General features: G+C 49.3%; 1 protein-coding gene across 1 annotated transcript in view; it reads left to right on the forward strand.

The window, feature by feature from the left end:
• SLC6A20 (solute carrier family 6 member 20) overlaps window positions 1–17,428 on the forward strand; it is a 50,169-nt gene that overhangs the window by 12,597 nt on the left and 20,144 nt on the right. The window contains exons 3-7 of the mRNA XM_065933877.1: window positions 1,016–1,107; window positions 4,814–5,041; window positions 9,361–9,471; window positions 10,364–10,605; window positions 11,805–11,967. Coding sequence (XP_065789949.1) covers window positions 1,016–1,107; window positions 4,814–5,041; window positions 9,361–9,471; window positions 10,364–10,605; window positions 11,805–11,967 — 836 coding nt within the window. The remainder of the gene's footprint in view (window positions 1–1,015; window positions 1,108–4,813; window positions 5,042–9,360; window positions 9,472–10,363; window positions 10,606–11,804; window positions 11,968–17,428) is intronic.

The following is a 17,428-nucleotide window of genomic DNA, read 5'->3' on the forward strand; positions in this document are numbered from 1 at the left end:
CGCCTCCTGAGTTACTTGGAGCCGGTGTCTGCGGCGCCCTCGTGGGATCTTCTCCCAGCGTGGCCCTGGTGTGCCAGGCTCCCCTGGGAGCGGGACGAACTTTGGCCAGCAGTGGCCACGGTCTGTTCTGCTCACCTCACACACACCCACACCCCCCCACACACACCCAGGCAGAAAGGGAAACAGGAAAACACAGGAAAGTTTCAGGAACAGGGCGCCTGTGAACTGGCACGTTCCCTGAACGGGAAGTTCACCTGAACTTCATCTCGGGTGCAGAAGTGTGTCCAGAGGCCTCACACATCCAAGTGGAACTGCCCGCTTGTCTTGAATGGCTGTTAATTTTTAACACAGAGGTCTGTGGTTTTACGATCGGCCCGAGCCGTCAATCACAGAGGGCTTCTCCGAGGCAGCGTTTGTGGCCTGGTAGGAAAAACACCAGATGTGGGTGCCAGCCGGGGATGCTGGTGAATGATTACCAGCCAGCTCTGCGAGGCGGAGTGGGGGTAGGGGAAGGCCCGAGGAGAGGTCCCGGGGCGGGGGCCGGGCCTGGAGGCACGCAGTGGCTCTCCAGACCCCCACACTCTGCTCTGGTCCCCTGGCACCCCACCCGCAGGCCTGGCCAGCTCAGGGGCAGCCCCCGTCCCCTCCAGGCCTGACACGCCTCACAGCCTGCTCCCCACCGCCACCGGGGAGGGTTTGGCACCAGTGACCCCGCTGTAGGCAGGCCGAGGAGGGCGCAGCCGTGACGTCCGGCATCAGTGACAAAGCGCTTCTCACACGAGGTGCAAATCCCAGCTTCACCACTTGGGGGCAGCGTGGCCTCGGGCAAGGGCTGTGTGTGGGCATCCCCCTCTGCAAGGTGGGCCTGAGGTCGCTCTGCACGACAGTTGTCAGGCCCCTAGAAGAGCACCCAGGGCAGCGTCGCCGGGGAGAGGGCGGCAGAGGGCGAGACGAGCCTTAGGAAGCGCTAGCGGGGCTCGGGGCGCTCCTCAGGCCCCGTGTACCGTCTCTGCAGGCGTGGCCAGCGTGCTGGTGTCCTTCTTCCTCTGCACATACTACAACGTCATCAACGCCTGGGCCTTCTGGTACCTCTTCCACTCCTTCCAGGTGAGCGGACGTGGGCTGGGGCAGGAACGGGCGGGGGCGGCCTCAAGGGAACCAAGTCAGGGGGCGGCCAGGCACCCCTGACGGAGCAGAGGGCTTCCGAGCCCGGGATCTGTGGACCCCTGCTGTTTGTGCGATGTGTGCGTACATTTTTGGGGAGCGGGCCCACATATTTCATCGGGTGCGCTCTGAAGGATGTGACCACCCCTTCAAAATATTAAGAACTGCTGCCTACTGGGCCAGGGGGAAACCATGGGGAGAGAGCTGATGGGGAAGGGCCCCCCCACTGAGCATGACCGGGTGGCCTCCCTCCTCTTTCCACTTACTGCCTCTCATCATGTGTCCTCCAGGTTTCTGACGCTAGCTGGGCCCCTCCTTGTCTTTGCAAAAGTTCTCTTAGAAGGAACACGGTCACCCTATAACACAATAGCTGCTCTTCCCAAAGGTACACAGTTGAAAAATACATTTCTGATGATAGCCCTAGTTGATTGCTCATTGTAGAAAATGTGGAAGGGACTGGGACTTGTGGAGAAGAGAGGACCCTAATTCCACACCGAGAGGGGGGTCTTCGTGTCTGAAGCTTCCCCTCCAAGGCCTGTGTTCACGTCTTTTCCTCAGAGTCTGCCCGTCCGCTCCCAGGGCCCCTCCTCGTGCGGCCTCCTGCACCTCAGCCTCTTCCCAGACGGGGGAAGACGGGGAGCAGATGGGAGCCCGCTGCGGGGATGTCTCCCTCTTCGCCCCTGAGCCAGGCCTTCACGAGCCAGACCCTGTCTCCAAGGTCAGAAGCTATATGGGCCTGGTCATGGACTCTGAACTGACCCCAGCTTGTGAGGCCAGTCTCTGGAACATTTGAGTACACCCTTGGGTCTTTGGGGCCCCAAGGAATGCTTGGGTGAATGACCTCAGTAGTCAGGAGCTGGCATCTATTCTCAGAAGGTACTATATCCACATCCAGCTGTAGCTTTCCACTCTGCCACACCCAGGTCATCTCGTTGGAGAATGCCCGGACAGGAAGGACTGTACCCTGAGCTTAGCTATGCCTCCTCTTCCTCTCCCTGGCTCAACCTAGAGTTCCATGAAGACTAGTCACAACCTTGCCTCTCCTCCACCTTCTGGGTAGAAGCAGGGCAGCTCCTCTACTCTCCAGCCTATTGGAGAGTAATGGTCTCCAGTGACCATTTCCTTCCTCTGTGCTGGGCTGTCGTGTATGGTTGAGCAGGTTGTGCACTGCACAATGCCATTCCAACTACGGGGTTGGCATACATGCTGCAGGCATTGTATATATATATGTAGGCATCCTTAAGGCCATTTTCCGAAAGTGGAAGCATTGTATGTTCTTGTAACAAATCAAGATGATTTGACCATTTTCCAAAGGCAAAATATATAAATAAAGTAAGGGGGTACCATTTTCTAACCCTCAGAAGTGTAAAAGTCAGGAATTCCTGGAAATCACTTGACCGTTCATTGCAGCCTTCACAGGTCCATGCGCCTCTCCCCTACCCCTCTGCCATGAGGCCTCCTCCATGGCCCCAAAGGAATGACAGTACCTCCAGCTGCAGACACTCACTCACGCTTGCTCCGGGCCAGCTAGCGCCACCAGCACGTTAGAACTATCCCCTTGTGTAATCACAACAACACCCTGTGGCGCTGATGCCCCAGGTTCCAGAGGGGCCTTCAAAGCTGGAAGGCTGGACGCAGCCGCCTGGCCACGGGGTCTGTGCTCTGGTCCAACCAAGTCAGGCTTCCCAGCTTTTCCCCGTGGGAGCTCCTGGCTAATAAGCATGTGAATGCAGGGATCTCAGCTTCCTCACCTAGTGATTCAGGGGGGGAGAGGCTCGGTGCCATGAAGTGGTCAGTCTAAGTCCTTCCATACTTAAAGCTTCTCCATGCTGGCTGCATGCTGGGATCACCCGGGGGAGCTTTTAAAAGTCTGAGACCCAGGCCCCACCCAGACCAGTGAAATCTGAGTCACTGCCGATGCAGCCTGGGCATCAGAGTTTTTAAAGCCTCCCTTCCTCTGAGCGATTTAAGTCATGTACGTGTAGCCACGGTTGGCGACCAGCCTGTACTGAACAACAGCAGCGATGCAGTGAATGGACGCAGTCAGCGCCCCCAGGCCAGGCAGACCCCGGGGGCAGTGGTCTGGGTTTCAGATCCTCAGGGAACCCCCACCTGATGGGGGCGCAGTCCCGGCTGTCACTACACCTCGGTTTACTCCACGCGGCCATTCTCTCCATGAGTCCAGCCCGAGGGTCTGCAGGGCGCTGGTCCACGAGGGTGAAAGTAAAAGCTGTGAGGCCAGGAGGTCACGCGGCTTCACTTCAGTGCCTCCTGTGGGTCAGAGCAAGTCACAGGTCAGCCCAGGTCGCGGGCAGGGTCGGAGGGTGCCGCCTCTCAAGGGGGGCTGCTGGTGGTCACATTTGGGAGCATTTTAGGTCAAAGCTAGAAACCGGCTCGGAAGGGTGGGTTTCTGCCAGGGGTCCCAGCAGCACAGGGCCTATGCACTTTGCAGGTGACAGATGTGGGCTCCAGCTCCTTACCAGCAGAGTGGCCCTTGCCCATCAGGTAATGCTCTTGGGCTCATTTCTGTTTCCTGTGAAATATAGGGGTTGAACCCATTGGGGTTAGACTTGCTTCTGTCAGCGGGGAGTGTTTGTCTCATGAAATCTGATCCGCGAGGGGCTGGTTGTGGCAGAGCAGAGGTGGGACCCTAACCCCCCTCCCCTCCCCCACTCAGCTCCGCACTTCTCTTTAGCTCTTGGCCTTGCGTCATGTTCATCACCCCTGCACCATTTAGGCGCTCTGGCTGCTAAGGGAGAGAGAACCCAGCTGGAACTAGCTGAAGCAGAAGCAGCCCTTACTGGCTCTACCTGCAAAGTCCAGGAGTGGAACCGCTTCAGGTGTAGCTTGACTCAGGCTCAACGGGAGCCATCAGTACCTTCTGTCTTAGATACAGAAGAAGGCTGTGGTGGAGACGAACCGCAGCCCCCTCGAACTTCCAGACACAGTGACTGTTAGGAAATGCCTGTCTCCACCTCGGTAGCGAGGGCAGGACCCGAGTCTTATTCCTGCTGGGATTTGCTAGGGGCTGGTGGAAATAAAGACCACCCAGATGAGAGCAAGCAGAGGCTGTTTATCCATAGCTTGTTCTAACGAGGGAGTCCCATGACTTGCATTTGACAGAGACTCCAGGGCAGCAGAGGACTGGGGAATTGTGTTGGGTGTGTGACTGGTTAGGGAGGGTCTCTGGCTTTTTCCTCTTGGCTCTGAGTTGGAGGAAACACAGGTTCAGAAAGCTGCAGTCACCGACCAAGTCCTGACCGCTCCGAGCTGACTGCAGGCTCTGTGCAGGGTTCCTGGGCTGGAGGCTACAGAGGTTGTGGGTCAGAGTCCATTTGTCACAGGCGGTCTGGCCATTGTCCCTTTGCTTCGGTCTCTCCCACCCACCATGGAGCTGAGACGTTTTCAGCAGACACCCACGGGGTCGCTGGGAGTGTGGGGCCCCTGCCCGCCTGGCCCTCTGCCCAAGCCCCGCCTGTGCCCAGGGTGGGGGAGAGCCTTTGGCTCCCCTGTGCCTTCAGGAGCTCCTGCCCTTCGGGGACCAGCGACCTCTTCCTAGAGCCTCCCCTCGGGCGGCCTCCCGTCCTCCCACCCCGACCTTCAGCCTCCGCCCGCACCTCTGAGTGTAACGGTGCTTTTGACCCCGCAGGACCCGCTGCCGTGGTCCGTGTGCCCGCTGAACGGCAACCGCACGGGCTACGTGGAGGAGTGCGAGAAGGCCTCCTCCACGCAGTACTTCTGGTACCGGAAGACGCTCAACATCTCGCCGTCCATCCAGGAGAGCGGGGCGGTGCAGTGGGAGCCGGCGCTGTGCCTCGTCCTGGCCTGGCTGGTGGTGTACCTGTGCATCTTGCGGGGCACCGCGTCCACCGGCAAGGTAGGACTTGGGGCTTAGCGCCCGGGCAGCGGCGAGGCCCCTCCGCGCTCGGCGCTGGGGAGGAGGGGCGGACGGTGATGCTGGGACGAGTCTAGCCGCCCGAGACGGCCAGCGGTCTGCAGGTCGCAGCCCTGAATCTCGACATGCGGACCTCCCCCGTCCCCGCAAAGATGAGCGTGTCTGTCCCATTGCCCTGCCCGTACCACCCAAAGGGTGCATGCAGCGCGACCTAGTTTTCCTCTCTGTGAAAACTTGTCATGTCGACACGCATCCCCGACACACGCTGCACTCAGAGCTCTTAGAACTCGGATGTCCGTCCGACCCTCAGAGCTTCCGAGATGGTCCATGAGGCGTACCTCTGAGCACTGGGACTTTAAAGGTTCTCCAGGTGACCCTAGTGAGCAGCTGAGTCGCAGAACCTTTGGTCCAGGCTGCTTTCGATGACCTAGAGAGCTGTCGGGCCTGATTAGAAACCTTTTCTCTTCGGCGTGTCCCTAAGTTTATGGTCCTGCCAGAGCGGAGACGTTTCTCTGACCCGCTCCGGGTGGAACGCCTTCCTGGAGGGTGCCCCTCACCTCCTGTCTCTCCAGCGCAGCAGATGCTCCTGGCACGCGTGTGCCCGCCTCGTGCCCAGTCACGCCTCACAGTGCATCCATCGTGGGTGGGACAGGCAGGTTGTTTCAGTCTCCAGGCCTTCACAGGAGACCTCACTGTCCACTCACCTGAGGCTTTCAGAGGTGAAGTCCTGCCCGAGGGCAGAGCCAGTCAGACCCTGCTTTGCCCCAGAAACTCCCCGTCATTTTCGAGTGAGCACCTCCTGTTGGTCCACACTTTTCATGACTTAATCAGTCCCGGCTTTTCCCTTCTGAAGGTCGTAAGAGCCCACCTGTCCTCCTCCTCCCGACCAGCCCGGTTGCCTTCTCCAGCCCCACCTTGTGCCTCTAACTCTGGTTTGTTTATTAATGGCTGTGCTAGTCTTGGTCGTGGCATGCAGTCCTCACTGTAGCGTGTGGCGTCTTTCCATGTGGTGTGCGCGCCTCTCTCCAGCTGTGACATGTGGTCTCGGGAGTCGTGGTGTGACAGTTTAGTTGCTCCGCAGCATGTGGGATCCTAGTTCTTCAACCAGGGATCAAACCCCCGTCCCCTGCACCAGAAGGCAGATTCGTGACCACTGGACCACCAGGGTAATCCCCCGACTGTGTGTTTCTTGAGGCATCAAGGCCAGAACTACCCCCAGTATTTTAGGTGTCCGGTGACACCCCAGTACCATGCCTAGTAGGATATCTTCTTTCGGTTTTCAGGGCCCCATGATGGCCATCATCTTAATCCCAATAACCCCCATCTCACCATCAAAAACCTGAGATTCTACAGCAACTCACTCTGTCCCATCTTGAAGTTTGGAGGATATTTTATGCTCAGAAAAAAGGTTTCACAACTGGCCTCCATGATCCCGAAGATCCGAGGGCAGTATCTGCAAACATGGAGATTCAGCGAGGCCATCCCTTTTCCAGATCACTGAGAAACTTGCCAAATGACATGTCACGACATGAAAACTTACTTCTTCTTGTCTTATTTCCTCGGCTTAAAGCCACGCCCCTCTCCATGACTAAAGTGCCCCAACAGCTGTTAATTTATGGTATACAGCAAAGTGATTCAGTTATGAATATTCTTTTCCTTTGTGGTTTATTACAGGATATTTAGTGCATTCTGTGCTAGACGATAGGACGTTGTTGTTTATCCATTATATATATATATGTATGTATTTTGTAGTTTGCATCAGCTAATCCCAGACTCCCAGTCCAAACTTCTCCCGCCCTCCTTTCTCCTTAGCAACCACAAATCTGTGGGTCAGTTTCTGTTTTGTAGACAGGTTCATTTGTGTCATATTTTAGATTCCACACATAAGTGATATCATGTGGTATATGTCATTATCTTTCTGACTTCAGTTAGTATAACTTCTGGGTCCATCCACATGGCTGCAAATGGCATGATTTCATTCTCTTTATGGCTGAACAATAGTCCATTGTTTACATATATCACATCTTCTTTATTCATCTGTTGATGGACATTCAGGTTGTTCCCATGTCTTCTCTGTTGTAAACAGTGCTGCAGTGAACATAAGGCTGCATGTATCTTTTTTAATGTTAGTTTTGTCTGAATATATGCCCAGGAGTGGGACTGCTGGGTCCTGTGGCAACTCTGTTTTTAGTTTTCTGAGGCGCCTCCATGTTGTTTCCCCTAGTGGCTGTACCATCTTACATTCCCATCAATAGTGTAGGACGGTTCCCTTTTCTCCACACCCTCTCCAGCACGTGTTATTTGTAGACTTTTTAACGATGGCCTTTCTGACCGGTGTGAGGTGATGCCTCATTGCAGTCTTGATTTGTCTAATGACTAGTGATGTTGAACATCTTTTCATGTGCCTCTTGTCCATCTGTATGTCTTTGGGAGCATGTCTGTTTAGGGTTCTGCCCATCTTTGGATTGGGCTGTGTTTTTGTTTTGCTATAGTTGTTACTGAGTCATAGGAGCTCCAATAGCTCTATTAATGGGGGTGAATTTTGTTAAAGCCTCTGTGCTGTATATTGGCCTTCTTTGCTGGACTCTGCTTTCTTCCCCTCCAAGGTTTGTTTTCAGACTATTGAGAAATGGTTTTTCCAAGTTCTTTAGGCTGGATCACATATCCCGCAGTCCTTCTAGCTTCCCTGATTGGGGAGAAGTGAGCCAGCCTGGTCTCGACTGAAGAGAGATTTCCAGGAAACTTGATCACCTGAGGTGAAGGGGGGCGGCTACCAAGGCCTGACTCTGTGTCCTCTAAGCGCCCACTGGTCACAGACCACGGTCACCCTCCCCTGCTGTCTCTTGCTTTCCTTCAGCTCACTGGCCAGATGCCCTCTCTTTCCACTTGCCCATTCCCATCTTGAACCTGGTTTATCTTCGTGTAATCTCATGTGGCTGTGTTACTCATCTCAAGTTACAATATCCTCACTTAGGAAGCAATCATAGAAGACACGCCTGGCGTCTGCCTGCCATCCCCGGGGTCAGAGGGCAGAGCACCATGCAGGCATCCTTGGAAATCCATGGGGTGATGGTGCCGCACCTCGGTGGGCGTGGAGGGCTGGGTGCAGCTGGACTTGAGTCACCAGCTGTTTCTCACAGAGGGACCCAAACATGAAGGGAACTGCTTTTACTAAAAAAAAAAAAAAAAGAAGAAGAAAGAAAAAAAAACCCCAAAACAATAATACCCCCTACCCCCCGCCAAACAAAATAACCAAGCAAACAAACAAATTTGCAAAGTGCTTGAAAAGGGGCTTTGGTGCACATACGAGTTGATCTTCAGAAAAACAAATTCCAGCCCTGTGTGGGCATCCGTGCACTTGAAGGTCTCTATTGTAAGACTTTGTGAAAAAAACTGCCCAGCATTGAGAGGCTACTTCCAAAGCTACCATGAAAATCAAAGATCAAACATCAGTGAACCCATAACATACATCATCAGGGAAAGAACTGGTTGACAATTCCACTGATACACGCCTTTAAAGCCCGTGGAAGGGCTCTCTCGCCTTCTGAGCTGGCCCACACTCTGTATGTGGGGTGTGCTTCCCTCTGAATAAATCCACTTCTTACCGTTAAAAAAAAAAAGCCCGTGGAAGTGAGGCCTTTCATAAAATTACCTTTGAATTTCTATTGTATTTTTCACAGGAATACCAATGACACTGCTTTTCCTTTGTACACTCATGGCCAGGCTTGTCTCAGGCCCCAGTCCTGGGGGTACCTGACCTTCCTCCAAGCTCCTGGATTTTTTTTTTTTTTCTTTTCCCTTTCAGAGATGATATAAATCCTGTAAGGGACTGCTTCCTGCTCTGCTTGGGCCACGAGGAAGCTCAGACATCAGTCTGCCCAGAAACTGGGTAGCACCTCACCTATTCCGTGAGCCGTCTTTTCCTTGGGGCTCATCTTCCTGGGCTGCCCACATTTTCTTTTTACATGGATATCTCATGATGTATTGCCGTGGGTGGCCTCGAGTCCTTTCTGGAATAAGGTTGAGTTGAAGGGAGACTGGAGGACAGAGGATTCCAGGACCTGTTCCCTCTTCTCCACTGAAAAAGAGATTTCCTGAGGGTCACACGCGTGGGCATCCATGTCCACCACCCAGTTTCCCAAACCCAGAACCCGTGTCTGACCGAGAACCACAATACCTTCCCAGCTGCCAGTCGCCCAGACAGCCGAGATGGTGCCGCGGCGTTCCGTGGGGATGGCGGGTCTGCCTGCCCGTAGTGCCCGCTCCTCCAGGGAGCCGACTCTGTGCTCTGGTGCCCATAGGTGGTATACTTCACGGCGTTGCTGCCCTACTGTGTGCTCATCATCTACCTGGTCAGGGGCCTCACGCTCCACGGAGCCACCAACGGCCTGGCGTACATGTTCACTCCCAAGGTATGGGCTGGAAGGGAGGGGCCCCAAGGGTACCCCCATTCATCCCCCCACCCTCCAAGATGGGTGGAAGGGGGAGACCAAGGCGGGTGGAGCAGTCATGAACTCAGGGAAGGGGATGTAAGCCCACCAGGCAGTGAGGGTCGTGGCTTCTATGTCCTCAGCCAGGGAGCCCCCACTCCTGTGAATTCTGGGACCTGACTCTGTGGTACACCTACATGCTTGTCCTCACTGCCCCCAACCTCTGCTGCCCCAGTCCCACATCTGGCCTTTGCCCCAGTCTCACCCCAACCCTCCTCTCCAGCTGCAGACCAAGTTGTTCACGGGAAGCATCCCTGCAGTCAGCTCACCCTCCTGCTCACACTTCCAGGCACCCCTTTCCCTATGGGGGTGAATCCACACACGGCAGGGCCCCCGTGATCCTGCCCCATAGCTGATGCTCATCAAGAGGGCCACTGTCACCTTGGGGACAGGGTCATTTAGCAAGTCTGGTCCCTGGAAACAGTATGACTGTAGCAGCATTGCCCCTAATGTCAGTGCTGGGTACAACTCAGCCTTGGGCACCAGCACCTCCATTTCTGGAGGCCGAGACCCATGCAGCGTCTGGGTCATGGATCAGGGGCTCAATTCCTTTGAAAACTTGTATCCGACACCGTCTCCTCTGGGTAAGAGGCAGTGAGGGGTGTGACATGAGGATGTCTTTTATCTGCTGAGAACCTGGCGGGGCACAGGCGGGGCCAGGAGGACTGGGTTCGAGCCTCAGGCCTGCCCCAGCTGGCTGTGTGCCACAGGCCCCTTCCTTCCCCTCTCTGGGCCCCCTCCCCCTGCTGGTCTGAGAGCCTGCGGTTCCCACCTGGGGTTCACCCACCCTGTCCCCACTGGCTTCTCCCCACAGATGGAGCAGTTGGCCAACCCCAAGGCCTGGATCAACGCAGCCACCCAGATTTTCTTCTCACTCGGCCTGGGGTTCGGGAGCCTCATCGCCTTCGCCAGCTACAACGAGCCCTCCAACAACTGCCAGAAGCACGCCATCATCGTGTCCATCATCAACAGCTCCACGTCCATCTTTGCCAGCATCGTCACCTTCTCCATCTATGGCTTTAAGGCCACCTTCAACTACGAGAGCTGCTTGAACAAGTAAGCCTGAGTCAGCCGGTGGGCTCCAGCCCTGAAGGCAGGCAGTGAGCCTGCAAAGGCCTGAGCTGAAGGGCCTCTGAGAAGAGGCAGATCCCAGAAATCAAGGGGGTATTCTGATACCCCTTGGGGCAAAGGACACTGTCTTTGCTGCCCTCGATCCAGGATTTAAATCAGACCCAGCAGCGTCTGCCTAAGGGGATGAGGGTAGTATTGTGTATTCAGAGCACTTATAGCACCAATAGAGCATTCAACATGCAAGAAACCAGTTTCTTCTGCCCCATCTCCCCCACCTCAGAAGTAACCAAGAGCTCCCCCGCTGAGCCATGCAGCTTGCAGAATCTTGGTGCCCCCTTACCCAAAACATAAGAAACATCATCCAGAAGGTATGTGTCCAGTACAGCAATCCCTAGCCACGAGGGGCTCTTTACAAATGTAAATGTAAATTGATTTAACATTAGCTAAAATTTTGTTTTGTTGTTGTTGTTCAGTGGCTAAGTCGTGTCTGACTTGCCACCCCATGAGCTTCAGCACACCAGGCTTCCCTGCCCTTCACTGTCTCCCAGAGTTTGCTCAGACTCATGTCCATCGAGTCAGTGATGCCATCCAAACATCTCATCCTCTGTCACCCCCTTCTCCTGCCTTCAGTCTTGCCCAGCATCAGGGTCTTTTCCAGTGAGTCGGCTCTTCGCATCAGGTGGCCAGAGTGTTGGAGCTTCAGCATCAGTCCTTCCGATGAATATTTGGGGTCGGTGTCCTTTTAGGATTGACTGGTTTAATCTTTTGCTGTCCAAGGCACTCTAAGAACCTTCTCCAGCACCACAGTTCAAAAGCATCCGTTCTTGATATAAGACTGGTTCCTGTCTCAGCGTAAGGCAGTTGAGATCAGCCTCTCGGTGGCACTGGCCTCATTCGGGTGCTCACTGGCCACGCGTGGTTAGTGGGTACGAGGTTGGAGAGCCCTGACGTAGAACGTGCCCATCATCGCTGGAGGTTCTCTCAGACAACGCTGGTCCAGAGATTAAAACAGCCCACCCAGCTGTGTGGGTTTGGTTCCTTTGGTCATCACTGTTTCTGTCTGAGGCTCCTTCAGAGTCATTTACAATCACCCTGTCCTTTAAAAGCTCACCAGTCAACACATTCCCTAGGTGGGAGAGGGTTTGGCGACAGCGACCTTTGTAATCAGCTGCTCCGCTCTGCAGGGTGATTCTGCTGCTGACCAATTCTTTCGACCTCGAAGATGGCTTTTTGACAGCCAACAACCTGGAGCAAGTGAAAGATTACCTGGCGTCTGCCTACCCCAGCAAGTACAGCGAGGTGTTCCCACAGATTAGAAACTGCAGCTTGGAATCGGAGCTGGAGACGGTGAGCTGCCGGCAAAATCTTGACTTGCTTCACCCACACGCTTCACAGGGGCCTTTGACCCTGCCCATGAGAAAGGGCAACTTGAGGGGTACACACACCCCGTGAAAATCAGGGAAAACTGAATTTTCTTCCCTGCGCCTCTTAGAGGACGAGCGCCCTGCCCACCACGCTCCTGGGTGCTGCATGGGGATCCCAGTCCCTACACAGTTCCTTTGGGGCCCCTGTGTCCCTTGTTTCTTTAACTTGGCTCTTTTCAAAATGTAAAAATAGAGGAAAGGATGAAGAGTAATTAAACACCCACCTGTCCACCTCTAGAGTGAAAAATCTAAACATTTTGTCAATTTGGGCCTCAGATTTTTTTATGTAAAAGGAAAGAACATTTTAGGGACAAAGGTAGAATTCTCTGTTACTCTCCTGAAAAATCTGTCCTACTCCCAGAGCCCAGAAACTTCATTTTGATGACTTTATTACCCATATATATATCATGGGTAATGTTGTCGTTTTCCTTGGCTGTTTTTAAGTGGAAATAAGTGGTCCTCAGGGAGATCTTTCTCATTTAGCATTTTATTTGAGATTGCTCTATGGGGATACATATGGACTTCCATTCATTCACTCTAAGAGTGACATTTTGTTCTATCCTAAATATCCCACATTTGATTGAACCTGAGCCACCAGCACGGGAAGCCTGGAGTCTCCAACTGGACCCCAGAGAATTCTCTATGAACTTCCTTACTGATAAATATTTGGGTTTTTCAAAAAAAATTCTCCAAAAATCGCTCTTTATACATTTTACAGAATTAAATTGCTATGCTGGGACCTCTATTTTTAAAAATGTAAAAAAAAAAAATTGAACTCTGCTTGATATAAAATCTGTTATTTTCTTATAAACGTCACAATGATTCAGTTACATATAAATTTTTTTGATATTCTTTTGCATTAAGGGTTATTATAGATTATTGAATATAGTTCCTTGTGCTATAAATATTACCTTGTTTATCCAATATATCAATAGATATGTGTGTGTGTGTGTGTGTGTATAAAAGTTTTCATCTCCAGGTTCTAACTCCCAATTCAACCTTCCTCAGCTCCCCCAGGCAATCACAAGAATATTCTCAATGTATGTGGCTTTCTTCTTTCATAGAAAAGCTCCTTTTAGTCATATTATTTTGTAAATTATTATTAATATAATTTTATTTTATAATGAGTTGATTTATGCTCTTGTGTTTGTTTTGGGTATTCATCAACTTCAAACAGTTATACATAAAAGTATATCTATTATTCTGCAGATTCTTTTCCCATATAGGTTATTAAAGACCGTAGAGTACAATTTCCTGTGTTATAGAGTAGGTATATTTGATACCTCTTTTATATATATATTAGTGTGTGTGTGTATTAATTCCAACTTCAAAATTTATACTTCCCTGACCTGAGTGTTCCCCTGGGGTAACCATAAGTTTCTTTTCTAAATCTATGAGTCAGTTGCTATTTTGTAAACAACTACATTGGTATCCATTTTATTTATTTATTTTTTTAATTTATTTAATTTAATTGGAGGCTAATTACTTTACAATATTGTAGTGGTTTTGCCATATATTGACATGAATCAGCCACAGGTGTACATGTGTTCCCCATCCTGAACCCTCCTCCCACCTCCCTCCCCATCCCATCCCTCTGGGTCATCCCAGTGCACCAGCCCCGAGCACCCCGTCTCATGCATCGAACCTGGACTGGCGATCTGTTTCATATATGATAATATGCATGTTTCAATACCATTCTCCCAAATCATCCCGCCCTCGCCCTCTCCCACAGAGTCCAAAAGTCTGTTCTATACATCTGTGTCTCTTTTGCTGTTTTGCATATAGCGTTATTGTTACTATCTTTCTAAATTCCATATATATGTGTTAGTATACTGTATTGATGTTTTTCTTTCTGGCTTACTTCACTCTGTATAATAGGCTCCAGTTTCATCCACCTCATTAGAACTGATTCAAATGTATTCTTTTTACCGGCTGAGTAATATTCCATGGTGTATATGTACCATAGCTTTTTGTCCGTTCATCTGCTGATGGGCATCTAGATTGCTTCCACGTCCTGGCTATTATAAACAGTGCTGCAATGAACATTGGGGTGCACGTGTCTCTTTCAATTCTGGTTTCCTCAGTGTGTATGCCCCGCAGTGGGATTGCTGGATCGTATGGCAGTTCTATTTCCAGTTTTTTAAGGAATCTCCACACTGTTCTCCATAGTGGCTGTACTAGTTTGCATTCCCACCAACAGTGTAAGAGGGTTTCCTTTTCTCCACACTTTCTCCAGCATTTATTGTTTGTAGACTTTTGGACAGCAGCCATTCTGACTGGTCTGAAATGGTACCTCATTGTGGCTTTGTTTGCATTTCTCTGATAATAAGTGATGTTGAGCATCTTTTCATGTGTTTGTTAGTCATCTGTATGTCTTCTTTGGAGAACTGTCTGTTTAGTTCTTTGGCCCATTTTTTGATTGGGTCGTTTATTTTCCTGGAATTGAGCTGCAGGGGTTCCTTGTATATTTCTGAGATTAATTCTTTGTCAGTTGCTTTGTTTGCTGTTATTTTCTTCCATTCTGAAGGTTGTCTTTTCACCTTACTTATAGTTTCCTTTGTTGTGCAAAAGCTTTTAAATTTAATAAGGTCCCATTTGTTTGTTTTTGCTTTTATCTCCATTACTCTGGGAGGTGGGTCATAGAGGATCCTACTGTGATTTATATTGGAGAGTGTTTTGCCTATGTTTTCCTCTAGGAGTTTTATAATTTCTGGTCTTACATTTAGATCTTCAGTGCATTTTGAATTTATTTTCGTGTATGGTGTTAGAAAGTGTTCTGGTTTCATTTTACAAGTGGTTGACCAGTTTTCCCAGCACCACTTGTTAAAGAGGTTGTCTTTTTTCCATTGTATATCTTTGCCTCCTTTGTCGAAGATAAGGTGTCTGTAGGTTCGTGGATTTATCTTTGGGCTTTCTATTCTGTTCCACTGATCTATATTTCTGTCTTTGTGCCAGTACCATACTGTCTTGATGACTGTAGCTTTGTAGTATAGGCTGAAGTCCGGCAGGTTGATTCCTCCAGTTCCATTCTTCTTTCTCAAGATTGCTTTGGCTATTCGAATTTTTTTGTATTTCCATACAAATTGTGAAATTATTTGTTCTAGTTCTGTGAAAAATACCGTTGGTAGCTTGATAGGGATTGCATTGAATCTATAGATTGCTTTGGGTAGAATAACCATTTTGACAATATTGATTCTTCTAATCCATGAACACGGTATGTTTCTCCATCTGTTTGTGTCCTCTTTGATTTCTTTCATCAGTGTTTTATAGTTTTCTATGTATAGGTCTTTTGTTTCTTTAGGTAGATGTATTCCTAAGTATTTTATTCTTTTCATTGCAATGGCGAATGGAATTGTTTCCTTAATCTCTCTGTTTTCTCATTGTTAGTGTATAGGGATGCAAGGGATTTCTGTGTGTTAATTTTACATCTTGTAACTTTACTATATTCATTGATTAGCTCTAGAAATTTTCTGGTGGAGTCTTTAGGGTTTTCTATGTAGAGGATCATGTCATCTGCAAACAGTGAGAGTTTTACCTCTCTTTTCCAATCTGGATTCCTTTTATTTCTTTTTCTGCTCTGATTTCTGTGGTCAAAACTTCCAAAACTATGTTGAACAGGAGTGGTGAGTGAGAGTGGGCACCCTTGTCTTGTTCCTGACTTTAGGGGAAATGCTTTCAATTTTTCACCATTGAGGATGTTTGCTGTGGGTTTGTCATATATAGCTTTTATTATGTTGAGGTATGTTCCTTCTATTCCTGCTTTCTGGAGGGTTTTTATCATAAATGGATGTTGAATTTTGTCAAAGGCTTTCACTGCATCTATTGAGATAATCATATGGTTTTTATCTTTCAATTTGTTAATGTGTATTACATTGATTGATTTGCAGATATTGAATAATCCTTGCATCCCTGGGATAAAGCTTGATGTATGATCTTCTTAATATGTTGTTGGATTCTGTTTGCTATAATTTTGTTAAGGATTTTTGCATCTATGTTCATCAGTGATAGTGGCCTGTAGTTTTCTTTTTTTGTGGCATCTTTGTCTGGTTTTGGCATTAGGATGATGGTGGCCTCATTGAATGAGTTTGGAAGTCTACCTTTCTGCAATTTTCTGGAAGAGTTTGAGTAGGATAGGTGTTAGCTCTTCTCTAAATTTTTGGTAGAATTCAGCTGTGAAGCCATCTTGTCCTGGGCTTTTGTTTGCTGGAAGATTTCTGATTACAGTTTCAATTTCCGTGCTTGTGATGGGTCTGTTAAGATTTTCTATTTCTTCCTAGTTCAGTTTTGGAAAGTTGTACTTTTCTAAGAATTTGCCCATTTCTTCCAAGTTGTCCATTTTATTGGCGTAGAGCTGCTGGTAGTAGTCTCTTATGATCCTTTGTATTTCTGCGTTGTCTCTTGTGATTTCTCCGTTTTCATCTCTAATTTTGCTGATATGATTCTTCTCCCTTTGTTTCTTGATGAGTCTGGCTAAAGGTTTGTCACTTTTATTTATCTTCTCAAAGAATCAGCTTTTAGCTTTGTTGATTTTTGCTATGGTCTGTTTTGTTTCTTTTGCATTTATTTCTGCCCTAATTTTTAAGATTTTTTTTCCTTCTACTAACCCTGGGGTTCTTCATTTCTTCCTTTTCTAGTTGCTTTAGTTGCAGAGTTAGGTTATTTATTTGACTTTTTTCTTGTTTCTTGAGGTAAGCCTGTATTGCTATGAACCTTCCCCTTAGCACTGCTTTTACAGTGTCCCATAGGTTTTGGGTTGTTGTGTTTTCATTTTCATTCATTTCTATGCATATTTTGATTTTTTAAAATTTCTTCTGTGACTTGTTGGTTATTCAGCAGTGTGGTGTTCAGCCTCCATATGTTGAAATTTTTAATAGTTTTTCTCCTGTAATTGACATCTAATCTTACTGCATTGTGGTCAGAAAAGATGCTTGGAATGATTTCAGTTTTTTTGACTTTACCAAGGCTAGATTTATGGCCCAGGATGTGATCTGTCCTGGAAAAGGTTCCATGTGCACACTTGAGAAAAAGGCGAAATTCATTGTTTTGGGATGAAATGTCCTATAGATATCAATTAGGTCTAGCCGGTCCATTGTGTCATTTAAAGTTTGTGTTTCTGCTGGGGTCCAGCCTCAGCAGGATCCAGGGGTACCCTCAGGATGAATGGCGTCAGCGAGAGAGAGAGAGAGAGAGAGAGAGAGAGAGAGAGAGAGAGAGAGAGAGAGAGAGAGAGAGACCAGACTGGGAGTGTGCAGCAAAGTCTGGCAAATCTTTATTTTTTACTGTAGCTTTTATATTTTAAGTTAGTACATTTTTAAGGGGAAGATGGTTTAATATTACATCAGCTTATCCTTCACAAAACCAGGGTGTTTTCTGCATACTTCTTT

This window comes from Muntiacus reevesi, chromosome 4 (assembly GCF_963930625.1).
Source record: "Muntiacus reevesi chromosome 4, mMunRee1.1, whole genome shotgun sequence".
NCBI lineage: Eukaryota > Metazoa > Chordata > Mammalia > Artiodactyla > Cervidae > Muntiacus > Muntiacus reevesi.